The 23,799-nt window shown below is 41.1% G+C and overlaps 4 protein-coding genes, 1 long non-coding RNA gene and 1 other non-coding gene across 9 annotated transcripts in view; 3 read left to right on the top strand and 3 right to left on the bottom strand.

Annotated features, from left to right (window-relative positions):
• Window positions 1–6,957, bottom strand: part of myo10l3 (myosin X, like 3) — a 69,702-nt gene extending 62,745 nt beyond the window's left edge. Inside the window, exon 1 of the mRNA XM_069154676.1 lies at window positions 6,919–6,957. Within this exon, the coding sequence (XP_069010777.1) occupies window positions 6,919–6,942 (24 nt within the window). The 5' untranslated portion in view covers window positions 6,943–6,957. The remainder of the gene's footprint in view (window positions 1–6,918) is intronic.
• glb1l (galactosidase, beta 1-like) lies at window positions 6,204–11,289 on the top strand. Its single transcript, XM_069154674.1, has 16 exons — window positions 6,204–6,415; window positions 6,699–6,868; window positions 6,962–7,112; window positions 7,653–7,713; window positions 7,788–7,882; window positions 7,967–8,147; window positions 8,219–8,277; window positions 8,364–8,485; window positions 8,979–9,019; window positions 9,123–9,241; window positions 9,321–9,395; window positions 9,458–9,547; window positions 9,675–9,788; window positions 9,975–10,106; window positions 10,330–10,557; window positions 10,683–11,289. The coding sequence occupies exons 1-16, from the start codon at window positions 6,353–6,355 to the stop codon at window positions 10,884–10,886; spliced, it is 1,905 nt and encodes a 634-aa protein (XP_069010775.1). The 5' UTR covers window positions 6,204–6,352; the 3' UTR covers window positions 10,887–11,289.
• ankzf1 (ankyrin repeat and zinc finger peptidyl tRNA hydrolase 1) lies at window positions 11,280–16,549 on the bottom strand. 3 transcript variants are annotated; one of them, XM_069154672.1, is made up of 16 exons: window positions 16,487–16,549; window positions 16,011–16,170; window positions 15,783–15,901; window positions 15,578–15,680; window positions 15,266–15,465; window positions 15,068–15,177; window positions 14,760–14,913; window positions 13,531–13,753; window positions 13,324–13,431; window positions 13,041–13,208; window positions 12,795–12,926; window positions 12,393–12,675; window positions 12,202–12,313; window positions 11,950–12,117; window positions 11,790–11,863; window positions 11,280–11,671 (listed from the first exon to the last, which is right to left on the bottom strand). In XM_069154672.1, the coding sequence occupies exons 2-16, from the start codon at window positions 16,144–16,146 to the stop codon at window positions 11,545–11,547; spliced, it is 2,217 nt and encodes a 738-aa protein (XP_069010773.1). In that variant the 5' UTR covers window positions 16,147–16,170; window positions 16,487–16,549; the 3' UTR covers window positions 11,280–11,544. The 3 variants fall into 3 exon arrangements, with proteins under 3 accessions (XP_069010773.1, XP_069010772.1, XP_069010774.1); XM_069154671.1 differs by lacking the exon at window positions 16,487–16,549 and having other exon boundaries at window positions 16,011–16,460; XM_069154673.1 differs by lacking the exon at window positions 16,487–16,549 and having other exon boundaries at window positions 13,041–13,205; window positions 16,011–16,460.
• A 1,052-nt stretch (window positions 16,550–17,601) lies between these two features.
• LOC138201301 (uncharacterized) lies at window positions 17,602–20,357 on the bottom strand. Of its 2 annotated transcripts, none has more exons than XR_011178484.1 (4): window positions 20,256–20,357; window positions 18,056–18,193; window positions 17,854–17,972; window positions 17,602–17,765 (listed from the first exon to the last, which is right to left on the bottom strand). It is a non-coding gene; the product is annotated as an uncharacterized lncRNA (long non-coding RNA). The 2 variants fall into 2 exon arrangements; XR_011178483.1 differs by having other exon boundaries at window positions 17,858–17,972.
• A 132-nt stretch (window positions 20,358–20,489) lies between these two features.
• Window positions 20,490–20,562, top strand: trnak-uuu (transfer RNA lysine (anticodon UUU)). The gene has a single exon. It is a non-coding gene; the product is annotated as a tRNA-Lys (tRNA).
• Window positions 20,563–21,037: 475 nt separating this feature from the next.
• hce2l2 (high choriolytic enzyme 2-like 2) lies at window positions 21,038–22,773 on the top strand. Its single transcript, XM_069155255.1, has 8 exons — window positions 21,038–21,097; window positions 21,190–21,232; window positions 21,320–21,382; window positions 21,505–21,660; window positions 21,769–21,886; window positions 22,111–22,289; window positions 22,472–22,553; window positions 22,641–22,773. Exons 1-8 carry the CDS (start codon window positions 21,038–21,040, stop codon window positions 22,771–22,773), a joined length of 834 nt encoding a protein of 277 aa, XP_069011356.1.
• Window positions 22,774–23,799: the final 1,026 nt, after the last annotated feature.

Genomic DNA, 23,799 nt, shown 5'->3' with positions numbered 1-23,799 from the left:
GGCCAGAAATGGCCTCTATACGAACACACGCGGTGGCAACAGCAGACACAGCCAGAAAAACATATACCTCATGCGTGAAAGGCTTTTTTTTGTTTTATTTTTTCCAATAGACTCCACTAAACAAGGTACCAACGGGGGTCATGTGACCATTTCTGATCAATCTACTGGCTCTATTATATAGACATTAAGTATGAAAATAGAGAATGACAAGTGAGCAATTGTGTGTTTGGAGGGGTAATGGAGAAAGGGAGTCTGTGATGACCCCCCCTATCAGTAGACAACACCTCGGGCAAAGTCATTCAGGTCGGGTGAAGGACCCTTTTGCGGTTTCATGTCAAATAATGGATAAGTCTGGCTTGAGCACGTGTGATGGAGGTCCCACTGACTGGGAGTGGCCGATTAGTCTCGCTTTAGCCACGGGCTGTCAGTCACAACCAAACCACGATAATCACTTAACTGGAGGTGGTTTGATGATATAAAAAAGCCCCCTTCCGAGTGTAACTGTGTGAACAGCGGGTGCCAGCTGAACAACAAGCACTAGCATTGATCCACCCTGAGTTATATCATCATGGTACCAGCTGCTTTTGATGATATATGCTTAAAGTCAGCGGCAGCACTGATAGACAGGAGCGCACCTGATGTCTGACCTGTAAATACTGATTGTGATGTTAACTAAGAGTTGGTTTGAAATTTCTAACATTGAAACAGTAAATATGAATATGATAATGACAAACTACTGAAATTCTAATATACTATTAATAAGAATACCAAAACAGCAATTACCAAAGTATTATAGTCAATACATACAGTAAAATCAAAAATGACCAATTTTCCACAGGGATTTATAATCTATACAGCATCCTATATCCTTAGACACTTCACTTACATGAGTAAAAACTCCACAAAAGAGCCTCAAACAGAAAAAAGTGAAAATCAACAAAGCAGGGAGATGTGAAATAGATAGGAGGAGAATAGAAGGAGGACAATATATAAAGTTAAGATTATGCATTATGAGAGTGATGTAATTTTTCTTATTGGTAATATTGAAGAGTGAGATTGATGTGGTTGCGTTTCAGGATAGGGACTGCTGGGTCAGAGGAGCAGTGGATTTGTATTACTACTATTGAACATATGTAGGGAACAAAGCAAACAGATATGGTGGAGGGGTGGGGTGGGTAGGGGGGAGAGGGTGGGGGGATCAAATTGATTGAATCAAATATAGTTTAGCTGACATGGATTGAAAAAAGGAGTAGAGAAACAATGAAGTAAAAATGGATCATCTAACAATATCATCAAACAAAGGGGATTCAATTGTTATTGCATCAGTCTCGCAGGCAGCATCGCATTAAATGTGTCGATGATAAATGCGGGTGCAGCATTTATTGAATTATGTGACTGATCCTGGAACATCACACAGCCACCTGTCTCCAATTGAAAGCATTACTCACACCTATATGCCAACAATCTCTTGTTTTTATAAGAGCTGGGACATGATGAAAACACAAAAACATTCTGGAAATGACAACGATTCAATGGATTTGATTACAGATGATTTTGTTTCAATAAAATGTTATTGCTTTCTTCTGGTTTTTTTTGTTTTTTTCATAAACAGTTGCACAAAAGCTTTTCCCAGTTAGTACTTGATCAAAAAGTCGCAGCAAAAAAAAATTATATTACATATTAATTGTATATTACCTTTTATTTCAGCAAAAAGGTAAACGACTATTAAGTAAAATATTTTTCTGTGGCACCATATCCCCTCAAGCTCTGATCTAAACAAATTAAATCAATTAAATAAGAAAAGCAAGGGTTTACAACCACGTGAGCTCTGTGAGGTTGTATGAAACACAGCAGTGCGTTGAGTTAAATGCGAATGTAAGCATGTTCACAATGATGACATGCGGATGTTTATCAGATAATGTTAAATGTGGCTATCATCTTAGCTCAGATTGTGACCATGCTAACATTAATCTAATTAAGGTAAAACGCAAGGTTTGGGTTTTATGAGAGCATTGGACCAGTGAGTGATGGTCAAGTCAAGGGAGTCGTTACATTTCATGGCAATTCATCTAGCGGTTGAGACATTTCATTGATTAATCCTCCAGGGACCACAAGTGTGGTCAAACAGAAAAAAAAAATCAATTTCTTGGTTTGATTTGTCAGTCAAAACAAAAATAATCTAGCTGTACAAACTACATTTTGATGCTTTGGCAAGATTATTATTTTTTTAATTTCATGTAAATAAAACCCTTTTAACTGAACTGAACTCACTGAATGACTGCCGGTGTGGCTTAAACACAGAAACAAATAACCTCGGAGAACTTCAGGTTTGACATAACACTATAAAAGGAGGCCTAAAGAATTTTAACCACTCATCACGTGATTAATGTGAGGAAAAAAAGCCTCTCCATCAGCCATGATGGACCTCTGTGGGTTTAGTGGAGTTAAAGGCAGAGCAGCAGGAAGTCACAATATATCTCACCACAAGCATTCCTCCTCAGACATACCATACCTTCCTCGAGACTGCAGACCGAGAGCCAGCTCACACTCTTCCCATGCTCCCCCACACTGTAAACTTCCTGTTTGTTTAGAGAGCTTCATATTTCCATCCTCCCACAGTTTTACTTCCTATTCTTATCTGTGCTTAATTTATTTTATAAACCTGGAAAATTATGCCAGGGACGCAAAAAAACAACTGAGTTAAATCAATCCTAAAATGCAACGACAGCAGTGGATGTTAATCATGTTTCTGGTATGTTTTTGTTTATTGTTTAGTTCCTCCCAGAGACCATAGTTTTAGCATTAATGAGCCCAGCAGTGACTCAGTGGTCATTCAGAGCCTGAGAAAACGGAGAAGGTACGTTCCTCACAGTATCCTGAGCTCAGGACTGATATGACGATGTGTGGGGAATTCTGCACTGTTGTCTCGCACCATATGATTCAACTGTGTGAATCACAGTTCAGCTCAGCATTCAGAGGTCCCCTGTGACTGTTACATCACTAATCAATGACATTTACCACATATTTTCAGAGCTGGCAAAGACTGGTCTGCGAGAAGTCAGCAAAAATAATCAGTCTAAAAACCAAACTTCTCTGCCTGCCGTACGTTTTAAGCTACAATTAAGCTATTATTTCAATGAGTGGTGGAAGGTGTAGCTTAATGTCGAAGTAGCAGTACCATTCAATAAGGACACTAAATGAGCCAAGAACACAAAAGATCACCAAATAAGGTTTTTTTTATAAAAATGTTTTTTTCAAAAAATTATCTAAAAGCAGCACCGAGTCAGATAACCTGAGATCTTCTGGTAAACTGTTCCACAGCCTCGAGGCCCTGACTGCAAAGAATCGAACAGTCACCTCGTGTCACAGCGTTTGTTGCAGGCACGACTAGGAGTGCTGCCATAGAGAACCTCGGGTTATGAGCAGGTACACATGGGGTCAAAATGTCCCTAACACAAGCTGGGGTCAGAGCATGAAGGGTTGTGTATATATTAACATTTTTTTTTTTTTTAAATCAATTCTAAAAATAACTGGGAGCAGTGGAGGGCAATTAAAATACAAATAATATGTTTGTTTCCTCAAACCAGTTAGACGAGTTCAGTATATGTGACAAAAATCTGATATTCTGTGACAACAAACTGATATTCTAAGTATTCATGGGTTTCAAGAACATACAATTGAAACAAAATCAAAGTTATAGTTTTATAAGTCAGCGTAGATGTGCAGTTTTCCTTGAAATATCCAGTAAAAACGAACGAGGTCACCTTTAACATCAGCTGTTTAAATTAACGGTATATTTATGGAACGGTGGGAGTATGTGGGGTGAGGGGGTGTCTGAATACACCTGCCCCACCAGAGACAACAAAGAGGGTTTATTCTGGGGTTGGTGGGACAGAGGGGATGGTTCAATCTAATTACAGACTCTGGGGAGATGACTTCATTGAGGTGCCGCCCAGCCCTGGGGTGAGTGTTTTGCTGCGTCTCATCACATCAGGGGCAGGCCTCTCCAATTATTGCGGACAGATCTGCTCTGTACCTTTAACTTGTAGAGTAATTAAAAAGGGGACCACAGCCTCGAAGTGAAGAGTTTTTAGTGATGAATGTAACCTGATCTCATCTAATAGATGAGTGTCTGCACTTCAGTAATTGATGTTGCCCTCAGAGCATTAGTCTAGTAGGTCTTTTTTGTGTCCTGAACATCCATTTTGCATAAGCTCAGGGGGTTCAAAGATGGGATACTGACAAGCTCTAGCCAGACACCATCACACAAGTAACCAAATTACAAGCCTGTATGTCGTTCTTCCTCTCATTCCCAGGACAATTAACTGCATCTAACAGTGGCCTAATGATCACAGAGTTCATCCTATATTTGCAGTTGAGATCAGTTGCGAGTAGCAGTTATGAGCATCCCCCCTTCAATTTCCTTAAAATTGAAGACTGATGAATAAAGATGCTGGAAATAAGATTACAGTTTAGACAGTCATTAGTGCAAGGAACTGAAAAAAAAAAAAACAGCAAAAGCATCTGAACACAGTGATGGGCCATCAGGCAGATGAAGGATTTACTGTATTAACCCAAATTACCAGGATTAACTACTTTGTGTTTACATGTCAGAGAGATAAAAGTTTTTTTTCCATTACAACAGTAGCCACTTCAATCCCACTTAGAAGCTCCTTCTAACTGACCAGCGGCAAATGCATCCTGAAAACAACTTGGATTTTTCTTTAAATGTCTCAACACACTTGAAAGCAAAAAGCTGTCTCAGATATAGAGAACATTTTTTTTTGTATTGAAAAGTGGAATTAAATAAGTGCAAAACGTGCCATCATGACGACTTAGGAGACACAATATAGGTAAACTGTATTCATGTAGACCTGCATATACAAATTATTTTCTATATCAGCTTGAGTACGATCAGTGCTAATAAATTAGTGTTTAGAGGTAAATTGTGACCAAAACTGTAATTGTTTTTCCTCCCAGGTTTCAGGATATAACATAGGTAATAATGATAATCAAACACTATTCATTATCTTGTGTAACTAAAAAACATTTGTCAGGACACCCAGTAAAGCTCAGTTCTCGCCAAGGTATTGAAGCGCCACCTAGTGTCCTTAAAAGAACATAAATTTATAATGCAGATATATAATTCTTATTCGAGGGTTTAATTTATATGGAATTATTATAGAGGCACCAACATCACAGTGTTATCACAAAATTAAATGTGTGTCACAGCATTTTTCCAGAGGAAATGGAAAAAAACTCATATTTACATCAAAACAAATCCTATAATAAACATGTCAGGGACAGTTGACATGTAATTACAATTCAAACACCATGAAAAGATGCACAGACGCAGAGCTGAGTCCTAAAGCTATAATAAAGCAAACCGTTCCTGAACCGGCTGCTTTGTTATCTTGTCATCCAAACACAATGGGAATTGTTCTCAGCCTGCATAATGCATAGGACGACTGCATGTTGTGCATATGGTGCCTATATGGTGGCTGTGTTTTCCCTTAGTCTAGTTTCATACTTGGTTTATTACTTGCTAATTATTTTTTATTTTGAACTGCTTTGTATGCTGATGTGTCTAGATACAGCCCAGCTTTAAATGGTTTGTATACCATGCTGGAAGGTTGTTGGGGTATTATTATGTAACATTACAATTACTCAAATAATCACTTAGTTAACTGAGAGAAAATGAATTGCTACACTATTTTGATAATTGATTAATAATTTTGAGTCATTATTTAATGAAAGAAATGCTCAAATTCTCAAGTTGTTGACAGCTCCACTAAAAAGTGATTTTTTTTTTTTTCCCTCTTAAATTTTCAGATGGTTTCATTTCAAGAATTGTTGAAATGATCCGATATCTCACCAAAAATTTAAGATCAGAGAAAAGGCCAAATAAAATATCATTCAGAGAGACCAAACCATTTTTTTACTTTAAAACTTTAACTACATTTTTCTGTGAATACCACTGCACTTTTACTCGGGGGAGGTTTTTTTTCATGTAGGAATTTTATTTGGAATGTAATTTTTTTTTTTCTCGTTCTGTTATATTGGCACTTAAGTAAAAGATCTGAAAATACTTGGTCCATCAGTCTCCAGAGCACCAGTACTAACCAGCCGAATCGGCGGTGAACCTGACAGGCTTTAGGACCCGGGTGATGCCCCGTGAAAAATCACATGATGGTGTTTGTGAAGCGATTAGTACGTTGACTGTAATGCTGCTTCCCGTGTGAGCAAACTTGCTGGAGTAAGGGACAACATAAGGCTGTAATAACATATATGCAGTAATACAGTTTAGTAATGTGGATGTTTTAGGTTCAGACGCTACAAGGAGGCAGCAGACATGGCTGCTGTCTTACTCCTCGTTGCACTGAGCCTTGCCTGTTCAGCTGTCAGTGGAAACTTGGTAAGAGGGGAACTAAAAGTTTACTACTAAAATAGTTCAGTCAGGTGATCATTCATAATGTGTGTCTGTAGTTCTTTAAATGTTTTCTACCGGTTAAACGAGAAACCAGTCCCTTATCTTTAATAAAGATGATGAAAATGAAGTTATTCATTTTCATTTTCATTTTCAAATTCATTTTCACGTTTAGACATGCTCACAGCAAACAGCGATTAACATCCGGCCAAACTATGAAATTACATACAATTTCCAACTATTTGCTTCTTTTCCCATGATTTCCTTGCAGCTCGCTGGAAAGAGATCTTTCTCTATAGACTACAAAAACAACTGTTTCCTGAAAGATGGGAAGCCGTTTCAGTACATCTCAGGCAGTATCCACTACTCCAGAATACCACAGTACTACTGGAAGGACCGGCTCATGAAGATGTACATGACTGGACTCAATGCTGTCCAAGTGTAAGATGATCACAATATATGTTTTTTTCACTGGGGACCGTTCTGCTTACCTTTCTGTAACGAGATTCCTGCATGAACTCCTCCTGTACACAGATATGTGCCCTGGAACTTCCACGAAGCAGTACGGGACATCTACAACTTCACAGGGGACAGAGACCTGGAGCATTTTTTGGATCTGGCCAACCAGACAGGTCTTCTGGTCATCCTGCGTCCCGGACCGTACATCTGTGCAGAGTGGGAAATGGTGAGAAACTTTGCTTTGTTTACTCCACTGTACAACACATTCGTTTACAAATTCACCTCCTAAAGGAGAGGAGAGAGAGCGGATGAATGATCAGGTATACATCTTCAACCCACAAAATATCACCGATGGTTTGGAAAAATTACAGATCTCGCCACCGCATTCGAACAAAAGCTTCAAATTTGTGGACATTTCTAATTAAAGTAAGCAACAATGTCTAATGAACTATATGCATAAAATTGTATCACCTACGTAATACTGCATTTATTGTATTAGTATGTGTATAGTAAATGTAAAATGTATTTAATATGTAATGTCAGCTGACCAGACAACTGTATTACTACATCTGTATATTTTCAACCTGTATTTCACATATTTGAAAATACCAACATTAAGGAATTTCTTCTTACAGTGACTGTCCACTCCAAAATGTACTGAGACTGACTGATCATATGATAACTTGCTTTAGCTCCGAGTCATCTCGCTCTGACGTCCTAAACTTTATATCGAGATACACTCCCTTGCTGATATTTTCTGTTTCAGGGTGGACTGCCAGCGTGGTTACTTCAAAAACCAAACATCATACTTCGCTCAGCGGACGCAGGTAAAACATGCACCAACGTGTGTTTGTCTCGTTTTAAATGTACTATGCCACTAATAGGTTTTGTTGTACTCCAGATTACATGCAGGCAGTCAGCAACTGGTTGGCTGTTCTGCTCCCCAAAATGAGACCGTGGCTCTACACCAACGGGGGAAACATCATCACTGTCCAGGTACAATTCTGAGTCGGTGTGAAGTTTGTTTTTTTCAAAAGTTAGTGTTTTGATAATTGCTTTAATGAATAATCTTAACCGCAGGTTGAAAATGAATATGGAAGTTACTTCGCTTGTGACTACAACTACATGCGTCACCTGCGAACTCTGTTCAGCTTCTTTCTGGGTGAAGACACCGTCCTGTTCACCACTGATGGAAACACAGACAAGGAGATGAAATGCGGGACTCTGGAAGGACTGTACGCCACAGTAGACTTCGGCACAGGTTGGTATCGCGTGATAGTGCGTCAAGAAGATAAGGAAGTTGTCATTTCTCTTGTTTATTCTCGTACTCAGACACCAACATAACTGAAGCCTTCAAGCGGCAAAGACGATTTCAACCTCAAGGACCTCTGGTTTGTTACAAATAAATTCACTCGTCTTAATCTTTAAATGCTGAAATGCAGAACCTGACTGAACCGTGTTTTAAACGATGTTCCAGGTGAACTCAGAGTTCTACACTGGCTGGCTGGACCACTGGGGAGATCCGCACGTCGTGGTTGATGCTCAGAAGGTCAGCAGAGTGCTTGGAGAAATGCTAACCATGGGGGCCAACGTCAACATGTATGTCTCCCCAAAACCCTCAGTCCTCCCAAGTTTTTCCTCTTCTCTGTACAAATTTGGTAAAATGATGCCGTTGGTGTTGTTTTACGTTTTCTTCTATTCAACAATTCCCGTGTAATTGTCTTAAACCTGCCTGCCCTATCTGGAACATTTAGCAATCCCATTTCCTCCCACTAGAGATCTTTGAATCAGGTCACAGAAATACAGTTTATTTCGAGTTTTTAAGTAAGGCTTTACAATTTAAACAACTGGGTGCTGTTGTTTTTAGGAAATCTTCAAACAGGAAGAAAAAGCGCATTTGCTAGGAACTATTTTCAACTGCAGAGTAATATACACAGTGAAGTAATATTTTCATCACAACAAAGGTCATTGAGTACAATAATGTCTTAAGTCTTTGTTTTGATAAGCTTTATAAAAACTTCCACTAAGACTTTGAATTTTTACGAATGGTAGCTTTCCCTGAAATAATAAGTCTCCCCCCGGTTCTTGTCAGGTACATGTTTGAAGGAGGAACAAACTTTGGTTACTGGAATGGTAAAGTCATTCGTTTTCATAATCTCAGTGTTCCATCATAACCCTGTTTACACGATTGAGATGGAGATAAAAGCTCTTTTAACTCTCTACTGTTCTCGCTAAGGTGCTGATCATGACACCAGGTTCCGCTCAGTAGTGACAAGTTATGATTACGACGCCCCGCTGACTGAGGCAGGAGACCCCACAGAGAAGCTGTTGGCCATCAGAGATGTCATAACGCAGGTACAACTGATTGAACAGCCACCCACTAAGGCTGACGTCTTGATTAAGATCTGATTAATCCGTCACTGTTTCTCATCAGTTTAGAGAGGTTCCTTCCGGCCCCGTGCCACCGGCGACTCCCAAGTTTGCCTATGGCTTTGTGACCCTGAAAAACGTAAGTTGACCTAAACATTTTTAAACCTCCTCTGGGTGTCTAATACTGATGTCCTTTTTCAGGTTGGAAACATCAGCGATCTGTTGAACACCCTCTCCCCGCTGGGGCCAGTGAAATCTCAGCACCCTCTCACATTTGAAGAGATGAAACAGGTACGGTGTGTGTGTCTGAGGGCAGCAACAGGGGAGAGACGGGCATTGTAGTGACAGTAAACCTCTTGAAACGTGGAGAACTTTTAGACTGTTGTGTCTGCAGTCATGTTATGTCTATTGTGTTCAGTACTATGGATACATGCTGTATCGGACCACGCTGCCACGGGACCTCTGGGAGCCCACGCCACTTATCTCTCCGCTGAATGGGGTTCATGACCGTGCATATGTGTCAGTCAATGGGGTAAGGGCTTACAGAGAACTTTTGTCTAGCCAATCAGCTTTTCAGGTCAGGGAAAAAAACATCATAGGTTAGGGCCAAGCTTGCTTGTTCATGTCCGATTGGGACAGTTTCTAAATACTTCATTATTTTTAATATTTTTTTTTAATGTTTATAATCATGACAAAGAGTTTGTGTCTGTACGAACAGGTTTACCAGGGCCTGCTGGAAAGAGACACTGCCCTGGTTATGAATGTCACTGGACACAAAGGGGACACTGTGGACATCCTCATTGAGAACATGGGCAGGGTTAACTTTGGCACCAGGATCAATGACTACAAGGCAAGGCAATGATGTCAAATCCCCTATGGAGTATTGCAGACTAGGGTCTGAATAACAGACAGACAGAACATAGTGGCCGATACAACAACATACTTTTTAGAGGTGGTAAAACAACCAGAGAACTTTGAAACTAATATGAAAAAGTAATACTATTTCCTCGTATTTGATAGCTACTGACAAACACAGAATACGTGCTAGCTGGTAAACAATGTGTGTATTCCAGGGCCTGTTGAGCAACTTGATCCTGGGTAAAGACATACTGACTGACTGGATGATTTACCCTTTGGATATTGATGGAGCCATTGCTGGCAGATGGCCTCATTCGAACCACCAACAGTCTGTCCGTCCCACTCAGAGAGAACGTTCAGCTGGACCAGCCTTCTACATGGGGACCTTACAGCCCAACGGCCTGGCAATGGACACCTTTCTCAAGCTCAATGAATGGACGAAGGTAATGCTGATTTATTTGTGTACATTGTGGAGCCAGCACACGTAATTCCTATGTGGGTTTACCTCATGTTCCCTGGGAGGGATAAAATTATATAAAATAATTGTATCCTTTATTTTATACATCAGGGTCAGGTTTGGATTAACGGTGTGAACTTGGGACGATACTGGCCCGCCAGGGGCCCTCAGTTGACTCTCTATGTCCCTGGACCCCTGCTCAGCACCAGCCTTCCCAACAGCATCGTAGTGCTGGAGCTGGAGGGAGCGCCGGCACACCTGCGGGTTCTCTTTATGGACCGGCCACTGCTCAACATCACAGCTGGAAAATCTTGACAGAGCCCACAGACTTTTGTACGAAATTGTCCCACTCTATCAACTGAACAAATACTTAATCCCGATAACTGTTCAAATTAAGCATCTGTTTGAAAATGTTTTCAAAAGGTTTGACTAAAGCAAAGTAGATGTCGTCCTCCGAACAACTGACTTCTCGTGAGGAAATCTCTCGCAAGCAACGCTTTTACATCTATGGCATCGTCATTCTTAGTCACTAACAACGTCAGTGACTCACATATGGCCAATTTCTTTATCGGATGCAATCCAATGTCACCTACTTCAACTATCGACGCAGGAGCTCCACAATCCAACAGTGATCAAGGGATAACTTTGTCTTGAGTTTTAATATTCACTAGGCCTGTGGACAAAAATGATTGGGATATATAAACAGTGTCAAACCTTATTTCTTTTCTTTTATTGAATTTCATTTGAGCTTTTCCACATACTGTAAATACATTGTACATTATGTCAGTCATTTTGATACAGTACATGTCCAAGATAATCTGCCATAATAGAATGATATTTAAAATGTGTTTACAGTTGAAAATGAAACACTGCCTGGATGGAGCCTTATTCAGAGTCTTAGAGAGCCAAAATCACGAGAAAATTTTAAGGAGGTAGCTTCCCTCCAAATTTCCAAAAATTTTCCAGATGGGCGTTAAGTCTTGCCTGGAAGAGCCTTTGATTTCCGATGTGCTTGGACACAGGCAGGAGTGCAGAATGAATACTCCAGGTACTGAAATGGGATCTTCCCATGAAGAGATTCTCCACACAACCAGCATCTCCTGTTGACAAATACACACAATAATCACACCAAACTTCAGCAGAACTTTCCAATAAATAACCATTTACTTTATCGCATTAAAAAAAAAAAAAAAAAACGATGGCTCTTGAGGGACTTACTTGACATTTGAGACGTTGACTTTGCCTGTTGCAGCTACTTGCTCTGCTAACCTCCTCTCTGCTGCCAGAGCTCTCTACAATCAACAAGCAAAGGATAAAAGTTTCCTCCTTTTTTCCAAAGTAAATAATTGCCGAGTATCAGTGATCACCATTTACTCACCTTTTCACGATCAGTCAGAGATGCAAACCTCTTCTTTTCTTCTTCCTCCAGCTCTTGTTTCCTCTTCTCCTCCTTCAGCTCCTTTTCTCTCTGTTTTTTCTGGGCCTTTTGGGCCTTTTTCTTCTCCATCTTTTTGGCTTCAATCTCTGCCGTTAGTGGCCCCGGGACCTGCAGTTCCACAGGTATAAAACCATAAGTTCTTCGCTTGCATTTAATGCGGGACATATCAAAGGTTTGACCGTCCACTCGTACCTGTGCCTTGCAGTAGTCATACTTGTCAGGATGATCCCCCATGTATTTGCGAAACACATTCCTCGTGTCTTTGTCAGGGGCGACAATATACGGGGTCTGCCCTTTGTTATCCCTGGAAAGGAATGTTGCAGAGAAAAAGGTTTAAGTCTGGGCGATATAGGTGATGCACCCGACTTCATTATTGTTTCTACCTGCAGGCTGGGTCTGCTCCTGCGTCGAGGAGGAGCCCGACCGCTGCCTTTTGCGCAGCTGCCGAGGCCACATGCAGCAAAGTGAACCCTGATGAGTCTATGGGCTTATTGAGGAGAGTTAGAGGACCCGAGACATCAGAGGTTTTGTTCTCCACCTGCTCTGTCCTCTCCGTTATTCCTCCAGGTAGCTGCAGGAGCGAACATAGAGCGTCCTCATCCCCGACCTTGCAGGCTGTAAAGAGCGCGTCCCTCAGGCCGTACTCGCAGGACTCAGCAGCAACGTCTGTCAGGCACAGAAAGATATATAATGAGCGTCTTGATTATCGTGCATTATAGGGCTTTATTAGATTGAGAGAAGTGTTTAACAGATTAACAAAGAGACAGATATAAACCCTGACTCACCATCCAGTTGTTTCTTGCTCTCTGCTTTCCTCCTCTTCTTGGTCTTTGATTGCATCTCTTGAGAGGTGTCTTCTGCTGGTGGAGCCTCTGGCGCCGCCTCTTCTTGACTGTCTGCCTCTGCGTCAACTAATCCTGTCCCACGTGGATAAAGGATTTTAGAAATGTTGCAGAACTTTAGTGTGATATACCAGCTTCCCTTGGGTTTTCTATAGCCACCTATGTAATGTCAGACTGGACCAGACCTACCCTCATTTTGCATTTTAGGTTCCTCCTTTTTTCTCCTCCTCCTCCTCTTGTGCCTGGAGGGATAGATTTCAAACTCCCTGAGGTCCAGGGTTCCTAAAGTCAGCTCCACCATCTCCAGCTGGATGTCCCCACCCTCTTCTGTATCTGAGCTATCACGGTTTTCTTCTGCTGAAACCAGCGAATAAATTCACAGCTATTTTAGTAAGCTTAAAATTGCCATGATATTTTATCCACAGAGTTCAACACAGTGCTCACAGCAAATATTTCAACTTCTTGAACCTACCTTTCTCTACCTCTCTCTGATCTGTGTTTATTTGTGCTGTGGGCTTGACAGCCTTTTTCCAAGCTTTCTGAGAAGGACCGAAGACTCCAGACATGTCTGTGTCTTTCCCTGCAGGAAGAGATTTTTGATTATGCAATGATTATACCCTCGCTGTACAAAAATGCGCCGACAGCATGCTATTACTCCCCGGTATGTAATTCAGCTTACCATACACGTGAACAGTGGAGAGCACCTCATGTACCCGCCGGACCTCTCGAAATGTTGCCCTGCGCGTGGCAAAGGGAAGTGTGCGGATCCTGGGATCTTTTTTGTCGAGCGGAGCTGCACGGCCGCCAAAAAAGATGGTCTTGTTGTAGCTTGGGGCTCGCACAAATATTACAGAGGCCTCTTTCAAGTGTTCGGCCCAGGCTAAAAGGAGATCCTGAATTTCCTGCAGAAAGTTACAGAAGTGTTAAAGAAACTGCACATTAAAAAAACACACCAAAGACAAATACAGTTACACCATTTAAACTAATTACTTGGAGCTTTTACAATTGGTGTTCAATTGTAAAGCGCGTAGTAATAAAAACATCACGATGCATTTGACGTCACAAGAGGTGCAGTGAGTTTCTGTGAGTCGTCTTCTGACAGCATGCACTTAAATTCACCCCATAAAACTAGTAATCTCAACACAGAAAGCACAACTGTCTTTATATTAAAGAAGCACGCCGATTCAGCACAAGCTGACAAAAGTACATAGACCTCTTTTTCTACCGAAAGCTTCGACTGGTTAAGAAAAACTCACTTTAAAAAAAATAATAATAATTAGCTGGAGGCGTCATCAGGCATCATAAGGCTTTATAAGCTACATTCAAAGAACATTTACTTGAGAAGTAAGAGTCTTTCATATTGTATCGTTCACGATAATATTTATTTAATTTTAATATATTTTTAAATTAATATCGTGATAATCACAATATTGCAAATTGTTTATATAATAATGTGTAGAAATGACCTCTGAGCTTGCATTGTGATAAAAGGCTTCTTTTTAAACTGGAAAGATAAAAACATACACTGGAAGCACATCGGCATGATGTTCTTTACAGTGTAATTTACACGCAGTAACAACAAGCATGTCTGAAAGTGGCTTCATGGTGGAGTTAGTTAGTTCCACAAAGGAGCGTATTGCAGTGATCAGATGCACAACCAACAACAGTGTTACATAATACTGGAAAGCAAACTTCTTCATTCATGCTGTCATATAAAATCGTGACACTTATTCTGTTGCAATTGAATGTTCTTGAAAGCAATAATAAAATATTTCCAATACTTTTTCACTTTGTCAAGAAAATCATTATCGCAGAAAGACCCTAAAATACGGCGGTATTACTTTCGGCCCTCTGCTACCGAGACCGTGGCGTCGTTGTGAACGGAATAGCACGCGACCGTGACCTTGCCTTGACGAGAGCGGCCTCGTTGTGTCGCCTCAGAGCCGCTCCTGCGGACTTCGGTGTGTGACTGCGGTTCTGAGAATCTCGGAGTCCCTGAGCAGTGCCTCGCTTCGCTCGCACCGTGTACCGGTGAAAAGTCTTGTGCTGGAGGACTTGTTTTCTGCAACATAGAAACAGCCCGTGTTAAGTAGGTGCCGACACGCCGTTGAGTTGGCGGCTTCAAATTCCAGCCGTGACGTGTCATCTTTAGCGCCGAGAGCAAACAAGCAAAACAAACAAACAAACAAACAAACAACAAAACCCTGTTCACTCACCCTTCAAATACAGCACCAGCAAAGTGGCCTCCACCCGTCATGAGAAGGACCCACACCGTCTTCTTGCCGACGGCCTGCAGGCAGGATGCTGCATCACGCCCACCATCTGACTGACACATCACAGGAACACAGCGCAAATTAAAAAAACAGCTCTTTTTAAATCCTCTTTGTCCACGCCGTACTCTCCTGCTCCTTTACCTGCAGGATGCAGCGGTAGACTGACAGATATTCCCCCGCTGAATTCAGGAACACCACCTTGCTGGAGAGCCGTCCGGTAATTAGACGGGTTTCCGCCGAGCTCTCGTTATCGGTCCCGGCGACGTTACTGCCGGTTCCCCCGCCGTCACTGTCCTCGTCCTCCGAGTCCGAGTCCGACCCCGAGATACTTGACAGGTCTCCTGTGAAATGACACCCGAAATAAAACCAGCTGTTACACTCGCACTCGTTCTGGTGGCCCCGTCTTTCCCTTTAAATCTCCGCGGTGGACGTGCGGGACTCGGATCTCCTCACCGGCTCCGGTCCTCCTCTCGAACTCTTCGGCTGTGAGCGGAAGCAGTCCCGCTATCTTCTGCCTCAAGTTGAACCGGTGCCAGTCCAGTTTGTAGTGCTCCCTCTGCGACACACAGCACACTCAGGGACGGTCTTCATTACATCAGCACTGGGTGGCGTTATGTGGATGGAGTTACGCGGATGGAGTTAAGTGTGGTGGGGTCACCTGTTCCTCACGGTTAATGAAGGCGCTCCTGCAGGCTGAGCACACCATCTTATCCGACACCTCTCTGACCGCGTTCAACTCTCCCTGTCCGTCTTCCTCTGGACTTTTATCTTCCAGACCTGAGGGGACACATGTAGGACGAGGTTGGACACGTGTGATTTGGACAGAAGAAACTAAGGACACCGTCTCTGTTCCAAACACGAGACAGCAGCTGCAGCTCATACATACGGTCTTTGTTCGGCTCCGTGTCCGCAGCCTCCTTCAGGACGGAGTTCACCTCTTTCCATCCAGACGTGTCCTCGTTTGAGCACCAGTCAAAGACGCAGCGGCGCTCAGCAGCAGCAGCAGCAGCAGCAGCCGCCATGAGTGCGTCCGTCGTCGTGTCTCACTGCCGGTCAGAGGAACAGAAACAGACAAACCCGATAAGAGTTTCGTGTTTCCTGAAATATCTCTGGTTCAAACGTGTCATCGATAATGAAACGCTGGTCTTTGAGCCCGACGTGACGACATGACTGCGATGACGTGAGGACCGACGTTATCCCGTGTTTTTACTGACGTAAACCTGAGGAACTGCTCTTTAAACAGCACGTGCAGTGGTGACTTCTTCAAAACGCGGCTCCGTGTACCTTTTCTAACAGGTCTTTAGGGTCATTACACCCGAGACAAGTTACAATTAACGAAGTTATAAATAACAAACAACGTACCTCAGAAGGGGATGGTGCTAGAAAAAAAAAAAAAGCAGCTGAGCCAACGTAATGCAAGCCTGTACTTCCGCCGCTCGTGTCACGTGTCTACGGAAACCCAAGAGCGTCATTAATAACGTGCTTCGACAGATCAAACGTGAGCTGCAAACCAGCCACGCTGTCCAACACGAACTCACGTTTTAGACGGGAATACTGCACATTTCACCGAAACATTTACCTGAAAGATATCTGTATGTTTGGATTCTCTGAAACAATAAATACCACTTTATTCAATATGAGAAGCCAAATTATAAACAGAGGTATTAAAAACAACTACTTGCTAAGTTATGGTAAATAAAAATTGGACTTTTAAAAGTTCAACCGAAATCAACTAATTCAATAAGGTATTAACAACATTTATTGTAATTATATTTTCCCTTGTAATGGATTTTGAAAATTCAAACTAACCCATCAATATTTCTTGTACTTATATATTTCCTATAATTTCATTCACTTTATTGAATTGTTTGTCCATTTCTTTATATAGTATATGTATACATGTACAAGCCTGTATAGTGGTATTGTCTATATGAACCTATCTATATTGCATTGTACAGCCACTGACTGCAGTAAAACCCTTCACTTTTTTTGGTAACAAACCTAAAAGTGAGCATTTTTAGTTTGGACACGGTCTAATGCTGAAATCTGTTTTTATCAGACTTGTTGGACAAAATCTTTTTTTTTTTTTTTTTTAGGCGGTTTAAAGCAAAACTCTGGCCTTACATGCTATACATGATAACCCCCGTCGACTGGAAAGACACCAAGAAAAAACCGTTTCAGTGGTGATGAATTTCTCAGAAATGAGCACAACTTCTTGCGTTATATCGCAAACCTACACATAAACCAGGCATGCTGTTTTTTTAGCCATCAACTATGATTATACTCAAATCAAACTGTGCACACAAATTTGTTTTGGCAAGAGCCTGATAATGTGTTAGTTTAGGTTTCTTCCAAACATCAGAGCATTTTGTTATTGTACCCCAGGAACAATTTGCGCAGAGCATTATGAAAATTACACTGTAATCTGAAAAAAAACAATAGAATATATGTCCCGAACATTCTCTGACACACCGGTCTCATTAGATTTTTATTTGTTGTGACAAAATAAAAACACATTCAATTGCAATTACTTTGAGTAATTAAAAAAACAGATGTGCCTGTAATCTACAAAGCACATTGCATTATTGATCAACTTGATTTGTTTCTGATTTGCTGGTTGACGCGAGGATCGAAGCTTGTACTGTTGACAAAGAAAGACAACAGGTTTTACATTTCAGTAAATAAATATAAGTTTACTAAGATGTAGATACCCTCAATATTTTCCATACTTGCCACTGTACAAGCCTCAACCTCTGCTAGACGCTGTTTCACCTCCAGGATTTTTGCCTCAACGCTTCTCTTCTTATTCATGGCACGCTGACTTTTTTCCTGTAAATTCTCTTGATCCCTGAAAGATAATAAATATACACTGCAGGTTTGTCCATTTATGTCTTCTCTCCTTTCTGGAATTTATGTCTTTCTGCAAAATACCTGTCTGCGGCACTTTGACCATTCAGCTGTTCGGAGAGATGCGTTTCCTCTTGCAGCAGCTCAGCCATTTGCTCCAACGCGTCAACGACTGCACTTTTTTTCAATATAAATTTCAGCCTCTCGCTCATTTCCCGGGTCCTGCAAGGGAGACCAGAACTCATTACACATTCAGGAAATGCACAAAAGTCAACATGCTTCACTTTTTCACAAAAGTCAACGACATATTTGGTTGTGGCAATTGTTTGGCCAAACTTGCATAAGGCTGAAAATGGTCACGCTCGTTAAGGGGCAAAAACACAGCACCTTTTACAAGGTGTTTAAATCCAAACTTGGCTGTATGTTTACATTTGGAATCGAACCTTCCTTGTATGTTGCGTAGACGACCACTTGCACTCAAACCAAACTCATTTCACGCATCAATTGACATAAAAGCTTAATTTATGAGTTTTGTCCACTAACATTTGGCTCATGGTTTTACAACTTCTTTTAGAGTAAAAGTCTAAATTGATCTAACTGATGTTTCCACCCTTCCTGTGACTTTGGCAGTTTGTGGTAGGTTAAAGCGATCGGCTGCTCCTTAACTTTTTCAAACAGTGATTGATTGTTCTTTTGATCTTTAGTTTGATTTGGTTCAATCACTTACAACGGTAGTGTCTTTGTTGTTGCTTTAAACAATGCCACATTATGCGGATACTGTTCATTGGTCCAAATGATAAATTATGCATTAATTTAAACTGATCCCGTTTAATTCCCTAGAGGTGAATGATTTAGTGGGCCAGTGGTAGAGGGCCTATTCAGATCCTTCAAATAAGTAAAAGTAACAAAACATAAAAAGAAAAATAATCAATAACAAGTAAAAGCACTGCATTAAAAATTCTACTTAAATAAAACTACATGCGCATTAGCAGCAACATGTCATTAAAGTATGAAAGTTAAAGAACTGGTTTGGCTATGGGGGGGGGGGGTCATCAAATGATTACTGGGAGAGAAGAAAAACAAGTTCTGATACTAATCTCTTTTCAGTGTTTTGGACTTTTTCTTTAATCTTTAGGTTTTGGGTAAAACATTTGATCATTGAATTGAAACCATATGAGAAATTCTGTGGGGGGAAAAAAGAGCGAAGTCTTTTGGTGAAGTTGTTAAGAACTCATCATTTCCCATCAGAAATGTGACCGACTACATGATGCTTTTTGTAAGAAGCCCAAAAAGTTGGAAACCACTGGTTTAATCTTTCACAAAATATGTTGTATTTTAAATGCTTTCTATCTTGTGTATTGTATCCAATCTTCATCTAAAAGTAAAACGGTCAAATAAGTGTAGCTGGACTCGAAAATACAACATTTTCCTCTGAAATGCATAAAAGCATAAAGTAGCATCAAATGGAAGTACTCCAGTAGAGTACAAGTACCTTAAATTATGCGTGCGTGAATGTACGTCGTTACTTTCCAACACTGGCCAGAGGCCTTATCGTGGCAACGAGTCGTTTAGTGTTTCAGGAATCTGGGGAAGCTGCAATCAATGGTCAAGAATATGCAGCTGCTCACTACTCATGGAAATCTCCACAAAATGACTAGTGGCCTGGGTGAACCGAGAGACGGAAGAAAGCCAGAGATCTGAACATCCCTCGATGAGTATGTGCACTGGAAAAACAAGTACAACAATTTGGTGGTCCCTTGACTTAACGAAGACATTCCTAAAGTGAATATGAGCGAATTACAACCGAGGGTGTTGGCGCGCACGAACCAAACGACTATAACCCCCATGCGTACGTACTGTTACGTCATAGAGGGGACACTGGTTGAGAAAAACAAAACAAAAAAACTTGTGTTTTTTTTAAAAAACATTTTAAACGCGAAGGAATAAATTCAACTCAAGCCAACCAAACTACGCGCAGCACACTGACCGTACCTCCGAGTTAACTCTTCTTCAACACGCGGTCTTTGCCGCCGAACCTCCATCAGTCTGCGAACGTTTTCCTGCACAGCATGCTTCAAATTAGTTATCTGCTCCTGCAAATTAACGCCGGAGGACAAGATGTATAGTTCAACTGGTCAGCCGAAGAAGACCTCAAACTCGCAGAAATTACCGTTAGTTTCTCTGATAATTGTAACTTTAGTGTCGACGTATTTAGTTGTGTCACACTAGGTTTAACTGGCTTTGTGAATGAACAGTTTGGTAACGTGAATTAATGGCAACCTACCGCAGCGACTTCGTTTTCTGTTTGGGATGCAATGCTAGAAAATACGTTCATGATTCCAGTTCAAATTAAAAGACGTGGAGAATGTGCTTCTTCTCCGGGTTTTTAAAGGGTACGTCCGGTGACGTACATGGTTGAAATGCACTTATTGTATGTCGCTTTGGATAAAAGCATCAGCGAAATGAAATGGAAAGTACTGTGATGTAATGTGACGTAATGTAATATGACGTCTGCAGAGCCCGGATAGCTCAGTCGGTAGAGCATCAGACTTTTAATCTGAGGGTCCAGGGTTCAAGTCCCTGTTCGGGCGCTAACTTTTCCTTTGTGTCACCTTGAAATGTGGAGACTATGCTATTACGCATGGGTTTTGCCAGAGTTACCTATTACCTGAAATTATCAGCGCAACATAGCATGTGGAGTATGTGTAAGCTAAGTTTTAGTAGAAAGAAAACAGCACTCCTGGTAAATGTACACGACATCTAAAGCCTAAAATTGTACCAAATCTGCGCCAAACATTAAAACCTTTTAATTTAAAGCTAGTCATTAAAGTTGAGTTGTTATTATGCACTGCGAGACCTCACATTATGCCGCTGTTGGAGATGTTGTTTATGAAAGAATCAAACTAATTTGGGGATTAAACTCACTCACAAACAAATAGCAGTTACCCTGTTATTTACCTGAGATAATCATGGGTATTATCCCAGGACAGTGACTGGGAGCACCTATAAAGCCAGGTGTTAGTGTAGGTGAAATGGCAACACTGAAGACATTTCTGACTGGCAAAGATGGAACGGATTATCCTCCTATGCCTGCTTTCCACTTGTCTCTCATCTGTGCATCCTCAGGTAAATATGTATGGGATTGGGACTGGAGTGAGACTAGGATTTTACCAAATTCAAGAACAGAACTGCCAAAACAATTGTCTGTTCTTTTGCAGAAATTTTTGTTGAGCCCAAGATGGGTTCCCGTTGGCTATAAAGGTAAATACAATTTACATCTGATCCTGGTGTTAATGTGGATGTGACAGCAGCAAAATCACACACAACTGACTATCTCTCCTTTTTAAGAACGTGAAGAGCGCGGCGATGGAACAGCAATGGGTGAAATCATCAAAGCTAATGAGTTTCAAGGTAATGTGCACGTAATTAACTTTAGCTATATCAGTGTACACAATATACTGTAAAACAAAAAAAAAATGTACTCCAGTTGCCCTGTTTTGAAATGACTTAATTTCCCCTGATTCCTGTGTCAGGTTCCCGAATCATAGATGGCACGACAACTCTCAGAGAGGGAGACATTGCTGTTTCCTCTGGTAGGCGCGCCAAAGTCTGCTTTGCACGGAGCTGCCTCTGGTCTAAATCAGTGGATGGACATGTCTATATTGCATATAGTCTCTCACCTAATTACTGTAAGTTCTTTCAATGTTTGAAGTATAAATATATTCAATACATACCGAGTTTGTATTCAATGATTTGAATTGTTTGCTCCCATCCACCCTGCGTAAACCAATGAACAGCTGAAATAGAGACGAAGGTGATAAAGAAAGGAATGGAGAACATAGAGAAAGGCACCTGTGTGCGGTTTGTTCCTCGGACTCACCAGAGAGACTTCATCGACATCCAGCCAAAGTCCGGGTGAGAGCTGTTGCTGAAAAGTTTGACTCCATAATGTGGTAGTCTTTATTTTGAAAATATTACTCCTTTGGCAAAAAAAAAAAAAAGAAAAAAGAAACGAGTAGAAGTGAAATAGCTAAAACGTACATTTTTTGCTTTCCTCTTCTATTGTACTGCACTAAACTCTGTACTTGAAGTTGTTCTGATGATGTGTGCTGTGTCTCACTGTGTGTGTGTTGATCCAGGTGTTGGTCCTACCTGGGTGCACGTGGTGGAAGACAGACCGTGTCCCTGCAGACCCCTCAATGCCTCCAGGTTGGAGTGATTGCCCATGAATTCATGCACGCCCTGGGCTTTGTGCACGAGCAGTCCCGCTTTGACCGGGACGACTATGTCACCATCATGTGGCCGAACATTTGGAGAGGTAATTTCAAAAGGAGCATGAATGTTGAATGAGATCTCCACCAACAGTAAGTTACAGAATATTTGTAACTGTATGTCTATACCAACGGTCAAAACAAAGATTTAAAATTGTAAATAACATCAAAACAAACACTTACAAATATAAAAACAACCTATTTATTGATCTACTTTTTTTGCTTAAAGATCGATTGAGGAACTTTGAAAAGTTCAAGACCGACAGTCTGGACCTGCCATATGACTACGGCTCAATCATGCACTTTGGGACGTAAGTAATAATCTGGTGTCAATCACTCGTATACATTATCATTTGGTTCATGTATTGTAAAGTAACATATAATGTGCATATGTTTAGGTACGCCTACTCTCAGGGTGGGCAGCCAACCATCATTCCTAAGAACAGCAAGGACATAAAGCTGGGTCAGGCATCAGCTCTCAGCCACATCGACAAGCTGAAAATCAACAAGCTTTACAAATGCGGTTGGTAGCAAACATCCAGAACTAACCTCCAGAAATGATTTCACAACTACAAACCATATTGCCTAAAGGGCAAATAACACTAGAGATGTGTTTCACTGTCAAATGTTTGACTTCGTTCTCTCTCTCTCTCTCTCTCTCTCTCTGCAGGCGACACGGATGATTACTAAAAAAAACGAACTGAGGTGAAGCAGGAGTGCACTTAAAGCCAATATAATAAACTGCTGTTAATTCATGAGAACAATTTCAATAAAGATTAAGCTTTCTATCAGCACCTCCTTTGTGAACATTGAGTTATGTATTACAGTCATGTCACTTTATACTGAAAAGTTTGAGAGTGAAAAGTGAACAATGAGTTGAACACAATATAGTCTGGTTTCAAGTCGTCATCCAAAATTCCCCATTCACCCAATGTGATCAATAGTGATGTCATGAATTAATACGAGGTAATTGTAATCCTACTTCCAGGATGCCACAGTAATGAAGAAGAATTAGAGCCTCCGTCATGTTATCACGTGAAACAAGAGAGATGAAGTAAAGATAATTGTAAATCTGTTTTGATTTGAGAAAGACAAAAGAAAACACTTACCTGGGTGTTATAAAGAACCCGTTTGTGGTATGAACAGACATGAACGTTTCCATATTTAAAACTGCACCTATGACTCCGATACAACAATGTTATAGTACAAACACACCTGCAGTATCCACGGAGAGATTTCACAAACTGCTCACACATGTGATTCTTCCCTGAGTCCCTGCCCGACAAAATTGACGCCTTGATAAAGATAGATATAACGTTTCGAAAAGGATCAAGTTTTGTTTTTATGTATTTACCGATTTGACGAAATGATTGTTGTCAAGACAGACAGCGTGTCACGAAATCACTGGTTGCCACCTCAAGTCAGACACAAATTGTCGGTCTGTCGGACGTTGGATAGCAACGGCTCAGCTGCTGCTCGTCCAACAGCAAATGTCTCATTTCTGAAAGTGCTGAATCTTACATGCGATAAGTACAGGGCTCAAGTGAAGGTCAGCAT

The sequence above is a fragment of the Embiotoca jacksoni genome, unplaced genomic scaffold (assembly GCF_022577435.1).
Source record: "Embiotoca jacksoni isolate LCO1_2020_lvr unplaced genomic scaffold, fEmbJac1.0.p SCAF_2, whole genome shotgun sequence".
NCBI classification, from domain to species: domain Eukaryota; kingdom Metazoa; phylum Chordata; class Actinopteri; family Embiotocidae; genus Embiotoca; species Embiotoca jacksoni.
Note: the sequence above shows the minus strand (reverse complement) of the source record. Positions and strands in the feature narration are given on the sequence as shown.

Coding starts and splice junctions, on each gene's coding strand:
- ankzf1 (XM_069154672.1), bottom strand. CDS start 16,146: ATGGCGGCTGCTGCTGCTGCTGCTGCTGCTGAGCGCCGCTGCGTCTTT. Junction 15,681..15,782: donor TCATTAACCGTGAGGAACAG/GTGACCCCACCA, acceptor TGTGTGTCGCAG/AGGGAGCACTACAAACTGGA. Junction 15,466..15,577: donor CGAGAGGAGGACCGGAGCCG/GTGAGGAGATCC, acceptor GTCATTTCACAG/GAGACCTGTCAAGTATCTCG.
- glb1l (XM_069154674.1), top strand. CDS start 6,353: ATGGCTGCTGTCTTACTCCTCGTTGCACTGAGCCTTGCCTGTTCAGCT. Junction 7,714..7,787: donor ACTTCGCTCAGCGGACGCAG/GTAAAACATGCA, acceptor GTTGTACTCCAG/ATTACATGCAGGCAGTCAGC. Junction 8,278..8,363: donor TTCAACCTCAAGGACCTCTG/GTTTGTTACAAA, acceptor ACGATGTTCCAG/GTGAACTCAGAGTTCTACAC.
- hce2l2 (XM_069155255.1), top strand. CDS start 21,038: ATGGAACGGATTATCCTCCTATGCCTGCTTTCCACTTGTCTCTCATCT. Junction 21,383..21,504: donor CAAAGCTAATGAGTTTCAAG/GTAATGTGCACG, acceptor TTCCTGTGTCAG/GTTCCCGAATCATAGATGGC. Junction 21,661..21,768: donor TAGTCTCTCACCTAATTACT/GTAAGTTCTTTC, acceptor ACCAATGAACAG/CTGAAATAGAGACGAAGGTG.